Genomic DNA, 17,206 nt, shown 5'->3' on the forward strand with positions numbered 1-17,206 from the left:
ACGTACATATTGCATAAGTAATTTTATATTTATGCAAGTCTCATCTTTTCTTTACCTTTTAACCCAGGAATCCTCTGCCTTTTTCTGCCCTCCATTTATTTAGCAGAACTTGAACTTTTAACATGCTCTTGTCTAACAATATCTATTGTTACATGCCTGACTGTAAATAATGTATCTATGTCCTGATTTCTAACAATATATATATATATATATATATATATATATATATATATATACATATATATATATATATATATATATATAAAATATATGTATTGTTTGCTGAACTCGTACTGTGACATATAAATAAGTCAAGATCAACTCATTAAGACAAGATGCAAATCGAAGAGAAGGAAAAGTCCACCCAAGTGCACCCAATGCCTGAGGAGTTAACCTTCACTTATCATAAGGTCTGACTGGCATTTTGCAACTCACCTACCCAAAAGGACAGGAAGTACTTTCCATTAAGGACTACAACCATCTGTGATTGCAGAATCTAGCCCTGTAGGATAAATTGTGGGAAAACAATGGCAGGTCATCAGTAGATTAGTTCCTCACAGACATCGCTGTCTACACAGCGGAGAGTGGAAATGTGGGTAGAGTATAAACAAAAAACAAGTCCTTAATTACTGATGTGATTGGTTTCATATTGGACTGTTCTCATTTTCTCTTCACTGACTCCCTGAGCTTGCACACTACTGAATCTGACTTAGCAAGGTCCCGTTCCATAAGGAGTAAGCTAGAACTGTACCAGGGCCACTGAAGTCGAAGATCAAAGAGGAATTCCAGGATAAGACTCTTGGCAGATGTCAGACAGGGTATCCAAAAATTACCTTTTGGTATGTTCATTGTATTAATGTTGTCTATTTATATTTAAAAAATTACAACCAATTATAATGTGATAATGTCACAAACTGTGATTTACCTATACTGTGCTTAGTATTGGCTTACCTCTATGCTTTTGTTTACTTTCTTCATATTCTTGAAATTAAACAAATTTAAAGTTTGCCATTGATTCAGGTCTTGTCTTGATGAATTAATCCTGACTTATTTCTCCCATTCCAACAGCTTAGTCAAATTTAAGTTGAAATTATACTTCTCTTATAAAAAGTCCACGTTTTCCTTTAAAATGATCCGTTCTTCCCTGAATGAAGCTGATTCTGTTTGATTGTCAAAATCAAGCCTTACCTAGTGGAATGGAAGATCCCTGACTGTGGTTGATAAATTATTCCAATCATTCTGACCTTTATGTGGATCAACATTTGATTTCACCTCAAATAGCCTTTTCTTGCCATTCAGAGCAAACCCTACCAACATAAATGCAGATTAGCTACTGCTGAAAGATCACAAGGCGGTGGGAAGTGAATTCATTAGCTCAAATTGAACATAAGTTCTTTCATTGCCTACACTTCTCAAAAAATAAGCATTTACTTTTCTGTGCCCTACCCTACAAGGTTTACTGACTAATCATACTTGATGCCAGTACAGGCTCTCAGTTATCCATATGTAAACAGAAATTACTATGTTCCAGTCATTATATGAAAAGACTTTAGGGTTAGCTCACATCTTCAAACCCTTTAATTTGAACTTTTCCTACCCAGTTGTCAATAGATATGCTAGAATAAATCAGTCTTACAGACTAATGTCTATAGATAAGAGATTTAGAAAGGTCAGCCATCCTCAACTTTCCTCTAAGAGGAGTGACAGTGGCAAAAATCTCTACGCCTTGCTTTGCTCCATTCACTGGAGAATTGTTTCTATTATTTAGAAGAAAAGACACTGACTGCTAACCTTTAAGATGTAATTCTAATCTTCACTTAAAAAAACTTGGAATTTACTTGGAATCTCTTAAATGGCTTTTCTTTTTTTGAAAGAGCCACTATTCTCTGTAGTGCAGAGCTACTATTTATATACATTTTATGAATACTTCTACTAAGAACATTTTTAAGTACAGTTGCTTGAAATCTGGTTTCTTAAATCTGATGGAATGAATGTGAGGTTTTCCATTTTCCAATAATGCGTTACATTTAGGTAGTGGCTAAATCAGGTTTATGCAAATGTGTATTCACGCTTAACATTAAAAAGCTACCACTCCCAAGTGTCTAAAACCTCAACGCTGATATACAAGGGGTACAAACCTACTACACAAGAGTACTAGGACTTCCCAGGTCATAGTGTGTGTGTCTGTGTGTGTCTGTGTGTGTCTGTGTGTGTCTGTGTGTGTCTGTGTGTGTCTGTGTGTGTCTGTGTGTGTCTGTGTGTGTCTGTGTGTATTTCAGAATGTTGTTTTGAACTACAGTAGTATGCTCATTTCTTAATATTTAAACCAACAGTATTATATAACTATCTTCTCATTAGATCTTTATTTATACTCTTCTATTTTTGATTTAGTTCTGTTTACAGTAGCAGTTATTGTAAATAGTTATGAACCTGTCAATCATGTGAATTCTCATGTCTCCTTTTAGGTTCAGTTTACTATTACGGCCAACAAAAGAATGTATACAATAAATACATGCAGACAGAAAATCACATGTGCTTGGCTCCATTTTTAAGTTCATAAATATGCTTTTTCTTTTGTCCAGGCAAATCAGTGAAATGAAACGTGATGAATATCCTAAGAAAATGGCAATAAACATTTTGCTCTTTGATGAAACAGATGGCTCATCTGTAAGTACAGAAAAGAACAAGTATTTAAAACCATAGGCTCATATGCTGTGTGATGGAGATACTGCATTGTCAGTAATGAGTTTTTTTAGACTAGGATAATTAATGTGTATTAAAGATATCAAAGATAAGTTGAATTATCAGGAATATGAATAGGGAATGAATGAAAACAGGTTCACTGTGTTTAAAAAAGACAATGTAAGGCTTCATTATATGGTTAAATAGGATAATTATGACTCGCATCAAGCCACATTTATTCATGTATATCAGACAGTCTTTTTTATCTGTAAGCAATGCTGAATGCTAGGCTAGTGAAGGAATCTCGTACAGGAGTAAAGTTTTAGCATGCACTTTAAATGATTAATCTGTTGGATCGCGGGAGTTTTTCATGACACAAGACATGATATTTCTATTTTTCACTTTCCCATTTAGCTATAAATTGCAGTTACTTAACAAATGACATCTTCATATTCCCTGCTAGAACTGCACCGTTCTGTCATATAGGTATCGGTTCACTTCCAATCTCAATGGGAACTAGCAAGTTCAAATGCAAACCCAGATTATGGAAGGCAAATGTCCTGAACCTTAAAAGCAGTTACAGAATTCGAAGGAAACTGTACAAACAATTTACATGTTGCATATTGAAACTATAGCCACTGCCAGTCTGAACCCCAACAGGGAATTAATTACAGTGAACTTGAAATAGACTTGAACCTTAACTGTGGTTTACCTGTACAGCTCAAGTCCAGGTCTCATGCCAGACATGTTTTTATCGGTTATATAGTGACATGAAATATCCTGGATTTGATTTACTTTTACTCTGGTTGTAGAGTCCAGCATAACTTATGGCTTGATTGCAGCTCAAATCCAAATCAAACATTCTTAGCTTGTCCATTTGTATAGAGTCTCAAATTAACGTATTCTGTCTATCTGGCTACTGTGAGACTGTAATAATCCTGGTTAAGGGAGTAATTATATGCATGTAATTTGAGAATTTAATCTGGAAAAATGGAAGAATGGGTGGAATTTTAGCAAGCCATTGATTTTCTTTGGCAAGCAGCAGAAATTAGAAAGAAATTATAATTTTTGAGGCTGTTTCATTCAGCCACGCTTATGCTTCCACCTACCTTGCAGCCTGTGCCCTGTGTACAGTCCTCAAGGTGAGTTTCACCTAAGTGATGACAATTCAACATGCCTATTTTGAGAAAGTGATTTCTTAAATAAATCAAGTCATTTAACTAGTCGGTGCACCTTCCTACCATTGTATAAATGAGGATCAATTACAGTTGCTGAAAAATCAACAGATTATGTATCAGACAGATTTAACTACTAAACAAAATCACATAGATGTTGAAATAATCAGGTAAATGCTATCCATAAATCATGAATCCAGATATTTATAACCTATAGCAGATGATTTTTGCATTTGATTAGATCGTGACCAAATGTTTGTCTTTGCCTAGGTTGTAACAGTGATGGCAAACAACACAGACACTGCAGATACACTGGCTGAAATTGCAGCACAGAATCTTAGAATTACGGTAAGTGAAACAAGCAAAATACACTATAGGAGTAAACTGCAGAAATGAATACACAAAAATAATATAGAATAGAGAAAGAAAGGACAAGACAAAAACTTGTCACTATTACTCTGAAAGAGAAAAAAATATGTTCTAAAATATGAAAAAAGCAATAATTTTTCCTTAGTGTGTGATGGGGCGTTCACTCTCCCACAAATATTTTTGCATGATCATATCTGCAGACATACAGTGCTTAGTGCTTTAATAAAGATTTTATGAACTGTTGGGATATTTTGTTTTGTCATAAAATGTGTATGTCTTTATACATTGCATTGTTTTTTCATCCAGTGAAGCATGAGGCACTTTCACTGCATTACAAAACAAGTGGTAACAAGGTGAATAGCATGAGTACTGCATACAAATAAAGACTCTGTTACTAAAGTAAGGCTTGTCAGTAGTAAGACAAGTACATGCATTCCTACAGATGAAGAAAATAACCATCTCTGCTGCATATGAATATTCACTGTATACACAGACAGGGACAAGAGACAATTCTCCATACTGTCATATGATCTAATAAGATGGACACAGTAACTCTTAAAGACGGCAAGATGGCTCAAGACCAAACCCAATTAATTACCTGATAAGGTCATTTTGAGATGAGGTAGACAATTTAAAGAGTATATGTAAGCCATTACTGTCTGAGATGGTAGATCCACTCAAGATGATTAGAGGAAAATGTTTTACCTTTGTAAATTGTCATTTATCTTTATAAACGTTTATAACACTAAACAGCATAGCTTAGAAATATGTGTTTATTGTATGCAGTTGTGCATCTAATTATTTGGTGTTCTATGTGTACATCAGTGTGTTACTTTGCATTTATCTGTATTTTGTGTTTGCATGTATATAGTTGTGCATCTGAATGCTTGTGCATTCTATAGATGTACTAATTTAATTTTCTACATTTATCTGTGTTTTTTTACCATGGTGCTCAAGTCATGGACAAAAAAAGGCCCATGGCCACTTTGTTTACATGCTTAACAAATCAATAAATAAAATAAAAGGTTAAGAATAACTAAGAGAAAAAAAAAAACATTTCAAAATATAAATGAGAAGAGACGAGGGGCAGTGTCAACAGCACTTATGATTTTCAGTTAACATATAAATCAAGTACATGGAAACAGGCTTAGAATACTTCCTTGGAAAAAAGAAGTTAATAAAGAAAACACTTACAGTAAAATAACTTCTGGTGATTATGAAAAAGAACCAGCATTCATCTGGTGATTTTAGCCAAGCCATACAAGGACAGTAAAAAAGATAAAAATTCATGACTACAAAGAGGCGAGCTCAAGTCTAATTAATTTTTTTCTTATTTATTTATGCTTGCTAATTTGGATAGATGACTGATCCAAAATGGACCCATTTTAGCCACAACATGAGAATTATAGTGGAGTAAAATATAAAGCACTTTTGTAAAGTAGGAATATCACATAGGCAGTACAAACATTTGAAGAGTAAAGTACAGAAACTATCATTTACAACATGCAAAATACAAAAATTATCAGAAAAATAATCAGAATAAAAATATATGTACAAACGTCAAAAAGAGTACATTATTAGTATACTCTCTGGAGAGTAATACTTCTTAGTAAACAGTTTACTATATCCTTTCTGAATGATAAATTGTAATAATCTAAAAATATAATAACTTATAAATATAAACACAAAACTGACAGCTGATGAAATTTCTTAGCTGCAGAGCATAGTTGGGGTTCATGGGTGATTGATGAGGTTTGACAAGTGACAATTTACTGTTATCTAACTTAGTTGAAAGGATTTAGTGATAATGAAGGTTAGGTAAGGAGGAAGACATTATGTAGTAGTAGATCAAATTGGTAGTTATGTTAGTTACATAAGAGTGTAGATGCATATAAAATGCAGGCTTACTAAGTTAGATCCATTTACCTCATTGGAAAGTGTATGAAGTATATGCAAGTGGTTCTCTCATCCAAGAAGTCTTGACTTTTTCCTTAAATTGTTCATATAGTGGTTTATTACAGATTTTGCAGTGGAAGACAGTCCTGCTCTTTTGTTGCTAAGACTGGAAAGGCACATCTTGTAGATGAGTTGGTTGAACAAGTACAGTTGCAATATTGGTCTGGCAGTACAATTCATAGAGTGTGTACTTAATGGCTAGTCTTTTACTTAGGGGAGGAGTACAGTCACTGTATATGGTTTTGTGAAGAAGGCATGAAAGGTATAAGTCAACAAGTTCTTTTATAGGAAGCCATTTGGCCCAGTGGAGTGAGATACAGTTATTCTCTGTTTTAGATGAGAGAAGAATGAATCAACAAATTGGGACAATACTGATTTTATGTGACTCCTAGAAAACAAAGTGTAAAAACTTATCTTCTCTTTGTCGAAATTTTAAAACTGTATAGCTTATCAGATGAGGAACTAAAAGCACAACTGCAAGTAGTCAATCTTTTTCAGATGATTTAAGAATGTCATTTAGTCATGCTAAGTGTGCAAAAGCAACGAATAAAGCAGGAAAAGATCAGTCTGGGACAGGAATGTGATGTAAAAGAACTTGAGCAAGAGGGAGTGTTTAAATATTTGGGAATTAATGAAGGATCAACAATAAAACATGAACAAATGTGAATAAAACTTAGTAAGGAATATTTCAGAAGACTTAAATTAATCCTGAAAACAGTATTGACATCTAGCAACAAAATTCAGGCTACAAACCAATTTGCTCTTCCTGTCCTAACTTACAGTTTTGGAGTGACTGACTGGCCCCAAAACATGTTGGATAGATTAGATAAGAAAACAAGAAGGATGCTTCATGTTCAACAAAATATATATAAAAATCAGTGTATACCAAGATTACATATTCCCCTTTCCGGAGGATATATGGGCCTCCTTGAAACTGATTACATGTCTAGATCTGCAGTCATGGGACTGCACACATCTGCTGACCTCAGAGGACTCAAATGTAGTGGAAGTTTTGAAACATGAGAATAAATCTAAGATGACTTCCCTGTTTAGCCTAGCAGAAGCATATCGATGTCAAGCAGGAATGGAAATCAAACCAGAAGTAGATAAAAATCAGGCGGCAACTGAATGTGCCAAAAAACAAAAGAAAGAATATAAGATGAAGCATCAGATGAGAAGGCAAGAAATGTGGAAAATGCATAAATATAGCTGCAAGTATAGAAAACGTATGGAAGAACCTCATTTTGATCAAGATCAAATGCAGCAATGGTTAAGGAGAGGTGAATTCAAACCAAAAGATGAAAGGTTAATATTGGCGGCCCAAGATAGTAGGCTACACACATGTTGGTTTACAAAGTCCATTTAACATGTAGGAGAAACAGACAAATGTAGGTTTTTTAAAACAGAATTGAAAACAGTCGCACACCTCATTGCTGGTTGTGACATACTAATGGCAGGAGGACTGTACACTAAAAGCCATAATAATGTGGTAAGACTGTTGCAATGGGGATTGTGCAAACATTATGGTATTGAAGTGGCTGAAAAACACTGGAAACATGAACCACAAAGCATCATAGAAAATGATGAAGTCTATATCACATGGGATCACCCGTTACCAACAGTTCAAAAGATAGATGAAAGAAAACCAGCTATAGTGATCCGTGAAAAGACAACAAAAATAACATTGATCATTGAAATCGCTACATCCACTGACTACAGTGTCTGGCATACAGAGAGACACAAAGTCACAAAATATCAAGATCTGCAGGCAGAAATGAGAGCAATATGGAAGAAAGATACCCAGACAGTTCCAATAGTAATAGGACTCATGCATCTTATTAAAAGAAAATCCACAATCGTATATGTTACCAATACAAGTAACTCCATATGAATTGCACGAGTCATTACTGGGCACACTGCGGGTGCTGCAAAGAGCACTTTTGGCTGACATCAAAGATTGGGACAATACTGATTTTATGTACTTTAAACATACTTTGACTTAGGAATGGGGTCCATTCCCATCATGGTGTTAGAAACCCAAAAGATTTGGAGAAATCAAAAAAAAATTATATTCATAAAGTAGAAAGTATTCTAAGAACTAAACCAACATGGGAATGGAAAAAGTATATTTTGACAATAGGGATGACTGCAAGTAAGGGTACAGAGAATTGGAGAAAACTGATAAAGGAACCAAGGTTCTGTGAGCAAATAACTAGAGAAGGAAAGTTAATAAAATAGGATGAGGCCAAGAAGACATTTCAACTGCATGCTAGAGACTGCCTTCCCCTACCAGGGATTGATATCAGAATACAGGTACGAAGAAAGGGAGAGGGGGAAATATAATGTAAAAGACATCCTCTGGTAGTTTTTTTAGTAGAATCTAGAAGCAGTTTCTGTTAAAAATGGATAATTAGTGTTCCAAAATGTTGAACTGTTTGTACTGAGATTCCACTGCAGTGGACATTGGGGAATTTGTCCTTTTCCCCACTGTAATGCTATCTTGGAGTTGGTATATATAATTAGCAGAGGGTGTGGGAGGGGGGGGGGGGGCTTCCCCCTGCTAAACAGAGTTTTTTTCTATTTTCATAGTTTTGAATATTCTGGAACATCGATCATCTGGGTTCGACTAAAAGCAATTCGACGTTACAGAAACTTGATACTACAAAGCAGATCCATTTGTGTGAGTGTGTGATTTGTGATGTAACATAATACAGTTCTGTGTTAAAAAAATAATAAAATCTCTGTAGAACTTGATATCAATATTTCTGCAATCCTTCATTTTAATGGAGACTTTGTCCCTTTTAGTAGAAATGCAAAAAAAAAAAAAAAAAGATCTGGTGCCCCTGCAGTGTTTCAGATAAATGAAGGGCTTCACAAGGAACTGAAAGCAGAAATCCCAAGTGTTTTACTCAAAAATTTAACCACTACAGTCTCCCACCTACTGTTGTAAACAAAGATGTTGTGTATCAATGCAGAGCTCATGGTTTACTTCTCTAACTGTTGTTCCTGTTTTACTATTATATATTGACAAAAGTCAGGAAGATGTCTTGCACTAGAACAAAAAGGAGAGAGAAATTTTCATTTACTATTCCTGGATGGGAATCTATGGTAGTTGTAGCTTGACAAAGTAGAACAAAGTCATGCAGGTGGGTTCCAGTACCTTAAGTGGTTTGAATATTTCAGAGTGGTTGATGTTTGGGGAGTAGAATGCAGGCCACTTAAAATAAAACTGTTAACTGTGTAACTGCATGTTTTGATTCCTCTAACCCAGGCAAGTCTCCAATAACCTGCATAGTGTGATCTTGCTTGTATTCAGTTTGGCTGTGTGTGTGTTTTTGTTTTTTTATTTGTGGCAGCTTGTTTTTGATATGTTTGAACACTGTTTTTCTTTAACAGGGCAGGGCAGCTGACTACCACCTGTGTGTGATATCTGGAAAGGAAGAAGTTACCTACCCCCTCATTGGTAAGAGTTTTTTTGCTCTTAAATTGTTGTTTTGTAAAGATGATTCTAGTTTGTCTGATAAATTATGCACACAAAGTGCTTGTTCATTCAAGCGTAGAAGTACTTTTTCTCCTCCATTATCTGGGGTTGTTGAAACTTTTGTTAAATTGTGTGAGCGGGATATATATACTTATTTCCTGGAAGGGAGTAAGAAATGCTTATATTTTAATATGTCTAAGGAGGAAAATACGTCCTTGAAGAAATGATCACAAGACAGCTCTATTGCTATCAGACCCGCAGACAGGGGGGGAGGGATTGTGTTGCTTAATAGGGAAGATTATGATAGATACATGCAGAATATGCTTAGTGACCATTCAACATATAAAAGTATAGATGAAAAAGATTTGGATAAAATACTTAGAGATATCAATGACACATTATATGACTTATTGATGTGTCGACAGATCAGTAAGGATTTATATGAGTTTTTTCATACTATCCATCCTCAACTCCCAGCAATAAAGGGACTACCCAAAATGCACAAAGGGACATATTCACCTCTCATACGTCCCATAGTCTCGGGAGACGGATGGAGTACAGAAAACATTTCCATCTATTTAGAAAAATGTTTGAGACCCCTTGTCAATGACATTCCGACTGTCTTGAAGGACACCTATCAGCTTCTGGAATTTTTAGATGATCTAGAAGTTGAATTATGTAGAGATAGACACCTCTTAACTATGGATGTCCAGAATTTGTTCACTTGCATCCCAAACGACAAGGGCATTGACTTAGTTAGAGAACTGTTGCAAGCTTCACCATCAATAGACTGCAATATGCAGATACTGATTTGCCAGTTGTTAGATTTGGTTTTAAGTAACAATGTTTTTTGTTTCAAAGAGCATATGTTTTCACAACTTGCAGGGGTTGCCATGGGCACCCCCTGCACGAATACATATGCCAATTTAGTGGTTCACCAATGAGAAAAGGAATTTTTATTTAGTCATGAATCTTTCAAAAAATGTCTGGTATACAAGCGTTTTGTGGACGATGTCCTTGTGGTTTGGGATGGTAGTGAGCAAGATTTCCTTTTGTTTGTATCCTATTTGGAAACTACCACTAGCTTCTTAAGATTTACTATAGAAGCTTCATATGACACCATAAGTTTCCTTGATGTAAATCTTAGCATTCAAAACAATAGGTTATTGTCTTCTCTGCACAGGAAAGCTTGTTGGAAGAATGCCATACTACGATATGATAGTATGCATCCCCGTCACATCTTCAAAGGGATAGTGAGATGCCAATTTCAGAGACTACTGAAATTATGCAAGGATCCCATAAATTTAAATATGGAATTAGAGAAAATGGAACTCATTTTCATTGAAAGGGGTTATAATGCTAAGTTAGTAAGGCAAATTAAATCTGAAGTATTGGGAGAGCCTAGAAATTCAGAGAATCAAATTATCACCAAAATAGGCTATGGAAATAGGGCTAACACTACCTTTTCCAATAAGGCCATGTTTGTAACCACGTATACCAATGACAGTTTAGATGTTAAAAAAATCATTTCTAAACACTGGGGTATCTTAACCTTAGATGACAAAGTACTAAATATAGTAGGGCTACACCTAGATTTGTTTTTAGGAACAATAAGAACTTGAAAAGATTGTTATGCGTTGATTATAATACCAGAGCGAGAGATATTAGTTTAATGGGCATGAGTATATTACAAGAAAGAGGGACTCATCCATGCAGGAATTGTAATTATTGTGGTTATATATCAATATCACAAGATTTTATACATCCAAATTTGGACTTTTCCTTTACCCCTAGGTTTGTTGCGAGTTGTGACACCTCAGGTCTTATTTATTTAGCAACGTGTCACTCTTGCTCTGCATTTTATGTGGGCATGACCAAAAGGAAACTTAAGCATAGGATTTACAACCATATATATGATATAAGAAACAATAATCAGTTAAATGCCCTAGCCAAACATATCTCCATCTATAAAGATCATGGTTTTGTATTTACAGTACTTCAGATTGTCCCCCAGAATCAGAGAAGGGGAGATTATATGAATTATTTAGAGAGTAAAGAACTTGGATGGGTTTTTAAATTAAGAGCCCATTATCCACCAGGCCTCAACAACTATGTCTCCTTACGATCTGTATTAAAGTCTCGTAAATAATGTCATATTTGTATTGTCATGATACTTATATTTGTATTTATCTATAAGCTTTTAGATTCAGTATTGTCTATATAGTTATATATATATTTATATATGTATATATACATATATATATATATATATATATATATATATATATGTATATATATATATATATATATATATATATATATATATATATATATTTTTTTTTTTTTTTGCATTTCTGTATTTATACATTTTCATTTTTCTGCTTTTATGCATTCTTTGTACATATTTTTAAATAGGTTCTGTGCCCTTGGGTGATATATTGTTTCTTGCAACTTTATTTATATCTTTTATATGAGTTTAACCAGGTTCACATGAGGAGCTTTTACTTGAATGGTTAAGGTGTTTGCCTTACAAACACAAGGTGAAAGGTTTGAGTCTCACAAGGGATAATTGGCTAGGCTTAAAATGGCTCGCAAGGGCATTTAGCCTAGTACTAACATATGAACACATATATATGAACACATATGACATTTGTTAACCGGATAAGACCAACTGGGATTTTGTCCCATTTTCAGTGGAGACCCGAGGAGAAAAGCTCCACATAGTACAAATAAAATATTATTCAGAGGGTGGCCTAATGGTTAAGGTGTTTGCCTTACAAATACAAGGTGCAGGGTTTGAGTCTCACAAGGGATAATTGGCTAGGCTTAAAGTGGCTCGCATGGGCAGTTAGCCTAGTACTAATCTATGAACCTATTTATTATATATCTTCATTTCTGTTTAACAACTCAATTGCTGTCATTTTATATGGCAAGTTCTTAGTTACAAGCAGTTTTTAAAGGAAAGTCTGAAGACGTGCTTTCATTAACTAATGGTTCACACCCCATCTTGTTCATTGGAGAGTTTGAATTAATTGAATAATTAGAATGTGCTTAAATAGGATGGATTGATTTTAGTTTTTGATCTGAAGAAGCGTAGCAATACGCGAAAGCGCTCATCTACAGTTTTATCAAATAAAGATTCTGGCTTTTACAACTGCTGCTGCCGTCTTTGTACCTGAGACTGTACGTGTTTTATTGCCTAATCATTGGTAAGAGTATGCACTTTCACAAGGAAAGCAAAAGATCTGCATCAATTCCCTACCCGATGGATGTTTTAACCCGCAAACATTCACTCAATCTAAATCTATCAATTTCTTATTTTCAGTATTGAATACACCTTATAATCTGAAGGGAACTAATACAGATTTATAAACATAGGTTGGCTGTGTCTGCCGTACATCCAAAGAAAGCGATTTATTTACGTGTGTATGCATGTATTCTTATTTTCATTCTGAATTTGTTAGCCAAGGTAGAGCACTGATCCCACTGTACATATTTCAGTCTCCGCCCAGGGAGAAAAACAGCAGCTATGTGACCTAACGTACAGTGCAAATGACAAAATGCAATATATACTCACATTATATGTAAAGTGAATATCAGAGCTGGCCTGAGGGGTATAAAGACAATGAATACGTAACGTTATATGAAGAGTCACTGATGAAACACAGTATACACATGCACTATATACAGAGTGGATATCAGAGTTGGCATGTTGAAAGTATTACAATGAGAAATAGACTTGGAGGAAGTTATACACATGGAAGTAGTGTAGGAAGCATTACATTTTATAACCAGAGAGAGAGAGCAGTTGTATTTGGCTTGAGTCTTGTGATGTGCTTTTAGCTCTGATCAGATATTGAGGTAAAAGGAATAATCTTTAAGGAGAGCGAGGACAATTTCCCTCAGTATAGGACCATGAACTGAGAAGACATGTTTTGTGCACTGAAGCCTAGTTTGGTGGGTTTGGAGAGGACCTGAATGGATTAGATTTCTAAGGCTATATACTGCTGCATTCCTGATTAGTTTGGAAGCTACTGGGGGAAAGTCTCATTCTTGATGAATTTAAACAGCTGGGAGGTAGACTGGAAAGTCGACTCATTGTTTCAAAGAATGACCATTAGTTTTTTTTTTTAATAGCCTTGAAGTGGTGTGCATTTTTTGGAGAGAGAGTGATGAACCTGCATATGACATCTGAGGTGGCTTGAATGGCGGATGCATTTGTTTTAGAGGCTGCAGCAAATGGGTATGTCTTGTATAACTTAAGTACTATGAGATGTCATGCTGTCCTCATGTATAGGAATCTGTGGTACATGCATAACCCCGGAAATGATAGTCAGGTACTTAATCTTTTGTGTGTTTATGTTTGTCTTATGTCTGTTTGAAAGTGTAAACTGGCAAAAGTCCAGTATTCATAAATACATCAATACCAATGCTTTTATAGGCCAATCAGTGTAAATGACTTACACTTATTAATGATTTAAAATAAAACTACAGAACAATAGTCTGAAAATGAAAAATCTGTAGAATAAAAATGAGCTTCATAAATGTAAGGGCCCACAGATCTCTGGGCCAGCTGTACTACATTTCTTGGCAGAGGGCTGCCTCTTACAGCAGTTGGACTGCCCCCCCCCCCCCCAGCTGTTCCCTATATTATTTGGGCTCATAATACAGAAAGAGAGCTAGTCATGTCACCAGGTGCTTTTTTAACAGCTAACCCTCTGCCTCATGCAGATGCTCCATGAAGTTTATCATATTTTCTACCAATAATTTCAGCTTATACAAAGTGCATGGATTCACAGATATACAATTTCTACAGGCGTCAGAATAACTTAGCATACCACTGGTTGCATAAAAAGATGGAGAGACAGAGTAGCAGGGGATCCCCTGTACGAATAGTATCCATTGCTATGACAGGGGAGATATGAGGGCAGGTGCACCAAGGTAGTTGGCTATTAATTCCTTTGGTATGGAAGTTGGAAAGAGTGTCTTGGGCAAAAACATTACATCAAACATTATGGGAGGTAAGAGCAAGGGATCCTTGCAATCATCCTAAGCAATGAGCACTGCTACGTTTGATTATCAGTAGAGGACATTCAATAGATTTCCAGACATTACTTAAGGAGGAGGATATTTCTGCAGCCCTACAGTTTTTCATCGCAGTAATCAAGTCAGTTATTGCAACCAGTTGTTCATTGTTTTATCTGGTTACACGTTTCTCTTAAGAAGCGTGCATGATGTATAGTGCCTAGGTTTTATTGGCATCATAATCATGAACTATCCCCATTGTCATACAGAGATGGCAGTCATCTAGAAATCAGGTCCAAAAGTCCACGCAATCAAAACTGATTTGGAAGATATCTTAACTACCTATCCACTGGCTTACCAAAAAGCAGATTATCCTCAAGACCAAAAAATAAAAAAAAAAACTCTTCTTTGCATCAAAGCACAAGCTGAAATCTAATGAGCAATTCAGTACAAAGCCAGTGACAAGTTTATAAAAAAAAAATCACTCCACCTACAAATACCTTGATGTTTGGTTAGATCAAAGCCAAGACTTCCACATACATATATCCAAAACAAAAACAAAAATAGAAGCACTACAATTTTGGGCTTGGAAAATCTTCCATTTCTTTTCACCACAAAACAAAGCAGCTACTGGAAAGGGAGTCCTCTTTTCAGAACTCAGACATGGATTCTCACTGCTCACACAAACTTCTTCCAAAAATCTAAATGTCCTACAGACAATGGGCAATAACTTTTGCAGAATCATCTCTCTCTGACATGCACTGGCTTTTATCTCTGCTTCTCATATCTATTTAATTTATAAGCAAAACGTTTCCTTCTTTTGCTAGCAGACTTACAAAGAAGAACCTCCACTACAACCTCAGAAGGACCTCTTAAGTCACTCCCTCATATACATCCCCAGGAAACAGTACCAGCTACACATTTTCAAATGTTAGTATCTCACATCCGGGAATCCCACCCTACAACACTATGGAAAGCCCCCACCTTCAGCAAATTTATATATAACTTGAAAACGCATGTATTTCAACATGTCAAATGCAAATGCTTTTTAATATGTAGCATTACTTGGACCATCTGTTAGTACATTAAAACCCACTGTATTGTACTATACTTCCTTCAAAAGTATATATCACCGAGGTTAATTAAAATGATTTATTTTATGTAAGTCTGCTACTATACAACCTTCAGCATTTATGTATGGATATTTAGAGTATTTCCTGTGTCTCTCCCTGTAATTTTTGCACTGAATTCTTTTTTTTTTTATCATCACAGGTTGAGTTTGAAAGTGGTCCATTGTGATCAGTGATTCATCACAGTCAACAGATGAAAAATAAAATAAAATAATAAAATACTTTTCAAATGTTATCAATTTCAAAAACAGGTGCTCGTTTCATAGTAATTTGTTTATCAGATAAAAAGGGGTGGCTAGACTATGCTGAAAACATTCCTGAGGCTTTTCCAGTTTTCTCCCCCCAATGGTGGGTAAGGGCTATTCTCAGGAACAAATCTCATTAATATTTCTGTGGTGGTCAATAGGGACCCAAGACAAATACCCAGCTTGCATGACAGGATTATTATTTTTTTTGGGGGGGGGGGATGCATCATTTACATACGTGGAGATATCCCTGTGCTAAACTTAATTAATGTCTATGCAATGATGTTTTGCCACTGAAATAAATGAAGGAAACTGTAGGTGTATATAGAATAGCCTGACTGCATTCATGAGAGATGTGATGGTTTCATTAGGGAGAGTAGGAGAGGAACCTGGTGAACAGCAAGAGGCCAAGAAATATCTTCAGCTGTTTGTCTCACTGAATTTCATTAAATGTCACAAGGTTAAACTCAACATGGTATATACAGTTGATTTAGTTTGTCTTTAAGATTATAAAGTAGCCACAACACATTGCTGAGTGCAGCAGTCCTTTTGGGAGGGTGATGGGATTCATAGTTTCCATATAGCTTCAAAGGATGGGATAGCCATATTTGTCATAGCCAGCCTCTCTGGGATAGACAGTAAATGAAAGGAAGAAGTCAAAAATAGGTAGATGGATGTTTGCATGATCTGACACAAGTGATGCGTACCATCATGAATATAGGAATACAGACTCGCCTAGATTTTTTCAGAAATCTTTGGTGTAACATAGGAACACATATCATGGGGCCTGCCAGTCATAATAGCAGGATATTGTGCGTCTTAAGTTCATTCTTTACAACAGAAACAAGTAGACTTTATTGCTGAATGTTACCAACTGAGGATTCCATTACTGAGGCAGACATGCATGACAGGAACCACCCCCATCAGATCATGCAACTGCTATGTTACAGCTGGAGTTTGGTGTACATGACAAGACATCTAAACCTTGGAGATCAGACCAACTAATCTTGAAGTCCAAAATGATACAAGTTATCTGGAAAAGATATGTGATTTCATTAAGAACAACTTTCCTGGAAGCTTCTCAGTTAAAGTATGATAGGAGTGCTTTGAGTCAGAAATGCAAAGCTTCTTCAGGTAAGCAAA

At 35.6% G+C, this 17,206-nt stretch overlaps 1 protein-coding gene across 2 annotated transcripts in view; it reads left to right on the plus strand.

Moving 5' to 3' along the window:
- LOC122790119 (rho GTPase-activating protein 20-like) overlaps window positions 1-17,206 on the plus strand; it is an 872,483-nt gene that overhangs the window by 673,907 nt on the left and 181,370 nt on the right. For both annotated transcript variants that reach the window (XM_044057693.1, XM_044057694.1), the window contains exons 6-8: window positions 2,583-2,667; window positions 4,128-4,205; window positions 9,579-9,645. In XM_044057693.1, the coding sequence (XP_043913628.1) occupies window positions 2,583-2,667; window positions 4,128-4,205; window positions 9,579-9,645 (230 nt within the window). The remainder of the gene's footprint in view (window positions 1-2,582; window positions 2,668-4,127; window positions 4,206-9,578; window positions 9,646-17,206) is intronic.

The sequence above is a fragment of the Protopterus annectens genome, chromosome 15.part0 (assembly GCF_019279795.1).
Source record: "Protopterus annectens isolate FY-2018-M chromosome 15.part0, PAN1.0, whole genome shotgun sequence".
Taxonomy (NCBI): Eukaryota; Metazoa; Chordata; order Ceratodontiformes; family Protopteridae; genus Protopterus; species Protopterus annectens.